Below are 2,753 nucleotides of genomic sequence, written 5' to 3'. Positions count from 1 at the left end.
CCACCACCGCCCGGCCCTTAGCAACTCTTATAAAGCAAACATTTAATTGGGGTGGCTCGCTTACAGTGTCAGAGGCTCAGTCCACTATCATCACGGCAGGGAGTACGACGGCATGCAGGTAGAAGTGATGCTGAACTTGAGAATGCTACATCTATCTTGTAGGCAAGAGGGAGTCAGCTGTTTGTGCCTGTTCCCTAGTGACACACTTTCTCCAACAAGGTCACGCCTCATAACAGTGCCACTTCCTTTGGGGGCCATTTTCTTCCAAACCACCATATGCCTAGTAGGAACTCTGAGATGAAATGCATTAGTATTCTCATTGCCATATCATAGAAATGTTTACGTTGAATGTTATAAACACTTAGGGGACAAGTGTAGAAACCACAGGACAACTTGCAATCTTGTCTGATATATAAAAATACTTAATATAAAAAATAATTTAGAGCTAAGAGAAATGTCAAATATCTTTTAATACGGCAAATCATACTTTCAGTTTTTTGTTTGTTTCACTATGGTGAAAATACACACAAGATAAAATTTACTGTCTTTTTACCACCTTTAAATGTGGATTTCAGTTGCAGAAAATATGTTTGCCTTGCTAATATTTCTGACTCTCTTTTGAACTGTTTTCCTGAGGCAAACTAAGCTGAGGAATTTAGTGACATTTTGGGGTGTATCAGAACCCCAAATAAAAGCCAGACTTGATTGAGTTATATATAAACACATGCATATACATGAATAAATATATAATCTTTTCCATATACATTGTTGGTTGTAATGTAGAATTCTGACCCATTGCCTCAGGCCTCAGGCTTCTGCAGAGGCTTCTAGATTAACAGGAGATGAAAGGGCATTCCTCTGTCAACAGTAATTGCTACCTTGTTTTCTGTTTACCTTCCTTAGACAAAATGATGTTCCTGGGCTGGAGAGATGGCTCAGCAATTAAGAGCACTTACTGCTTTTGCCAATGACCTGGGTTGGATTCCTAGTACCTATGTGGTGGTTCACAACCATCCATGTCATCTCCAATTCCGGGGGAAGCGAAGTCCTCTTCTGATTTCCATAGGAGCCACGGCATGCAGATGGTGCACATACATACTTGCAGACAAAACATTCATACACATAATAAATCTAAAACATTTTAAAGTGCTGTCTAGTCAGACAGACATACATGATCAGAGTTTCTGTGCATAGATTTTAAGTTTGGACACAAATACACATACATTCATTCGCATTCAAAAATCCAAATTGCTCACTGGCCAGGAACTCACTATGTAGATCAGGGTGGCCTTAAACTTGCAATGATTCTCTTGTCTCTACCTCCTAAATCAGCATATTGAAAATGGTGGTGTTTATTAAAGGTAGGAATGATTTGACCCCCAAGTCTAGACAGAGCAGGATGTGGCATCAAAGACTCCAACCTTGATTCTTTCTGTTCCCTTTTTCTTTAGGAAGTCAATGTGGCTTACAGCAGTGTCTACAGATGAGGACCCAAAGGTGCCTGAAAGTGTCTTTATGACTAATCTTTAAATCACACCTGAAGACCTGGGGTTATTAAGCATTCCCTAAACTGCTTCCTCCTGAATAGGAGATGGGAATAGTGCTGGCATTGTGAACTTCACTGTACAACAAACCCCTTTTCAATAAGAACAATGCTGGCATAAACTTCTTAGATATCTCATTTCTGTACACCAATTAAATAAATGCTCTGCTTATGAAGATGTTTCTTCAATATCTTTATCCATGGGTATGACTTATTAATTTGATGTTACCTAGTAGACTATATTTTATATTATCCATTTAAATTTTGTTTTCTGTTTTGTACCCAGATTCAAGAATATGTCCGTCGTGGCACTTTTGAACATTTAAAGTCTATTTTTTTAGACTGTGGCATATGAGTGCATGTGCATGTCACAGTACATGTGGACAGGGCAGAGGACAACCTGTGAGACATAGTTCCCTTTGCAACCACGTGAGTCCCAAGGATGGAACCCAGTTGTCAGGATTGGTGGTGGTAACCTTTATCTGCCTATCCATCCTACCGGCCCACATGTTTTGACCTAATAGAATTATGTTCTAAATGTTTTTAGTAAGAATTGTGTACAGAGATAAGTGTATTAATGTCTCAGAATAGAAACTTTGGGCCTTGGGCTGGAGAGATGGCTCAGAGGTTAAGAGCATTGACCACTCTTCCTAGAGATCCTGAGTTCAATTTCCAGCAACTTAATGGTGGCTCACAACTATTTATTATGGGATCTGATGGGCTCTTCTGGCCTGCAGGCATACATGCAGACAGAACACTGTATATATAGTAAATAAATAAACCTTAAAGGAACTTTGGGCCTAGTTTAAGTTTTAGCCTGCTAACTCTCAGGAAAGAGAAATATCCTCCTGTTTGCAGACCCTTTAATTTGCATAGTGTTCTAATTTATCAAGCTGTGTTCTAGAACTAATTTAATATGACAACATACTCAGATGACTAATCTAGAAAAAACTCAACTCACGGTTTTTAACTTAAGCAAACAGCCTCAATGCTGAAATTTGATGTTATTGCCTATCTCATCAACATTTGGAACAGTTGCCCGAAGTTGGCAGGCATGGACAGAGAGCCTGCCCTCAGTGCAGGAGACCATAAGCACAGAAGCAGGTGATTATAGGGTGATGTCTCTGAAACCGTGAGACAAAATATGTCTTCTTTCCTTCAAGTATGTTTCTTGTTGTTTAATAAGGCAGTAGGAAAGCTGACCAATAGA

General features: G+C 39.4%; 1 protein-coding gene across 1 annotated transcript in view; it reads left to right on the top strand.

The window, feature by feature from the left end:
* Nucleotides 1-1,530, top strand: part of Oosp2 (oocyte secreted protein 2) — a 6,571-nt gene extending 5,041 nt beyond the window's left edge. The window contains exon 4 of the mRNA XM_005369700.2: nt 1,452-1,530. Coding sequence (XP_005369757.2) covers nt 1,452-1,530 — 79 coding nt within the window. The remainder of the gene's footprint in view (nt 1-1,451) is intronic.
* The last annotated feature ends 1,223 nt before the right edge of the window (nt 1,531-2,753 follow it).

This window comes from Microtus ochrogaster, unplaced genomic scaffold (assembly GCF_000317375.1).
Source record: "Microtus ochrogaster isolate Prairie Vole_2 unplaced genomic scaffold, MicOch1.0 UNK56, whole genome shotgun sequence".
Taxonomy (NCBI): Eukaryota; Metazoa; Chordata; class Mammalia; order Rodentia; family Cricetidae; genus Microtus; species Microtus ochrogaster.
Note: the sequence above shows the minus strand (reverse complement) of the source record. Positions and strands in the feature narration are given on the sequence as shown.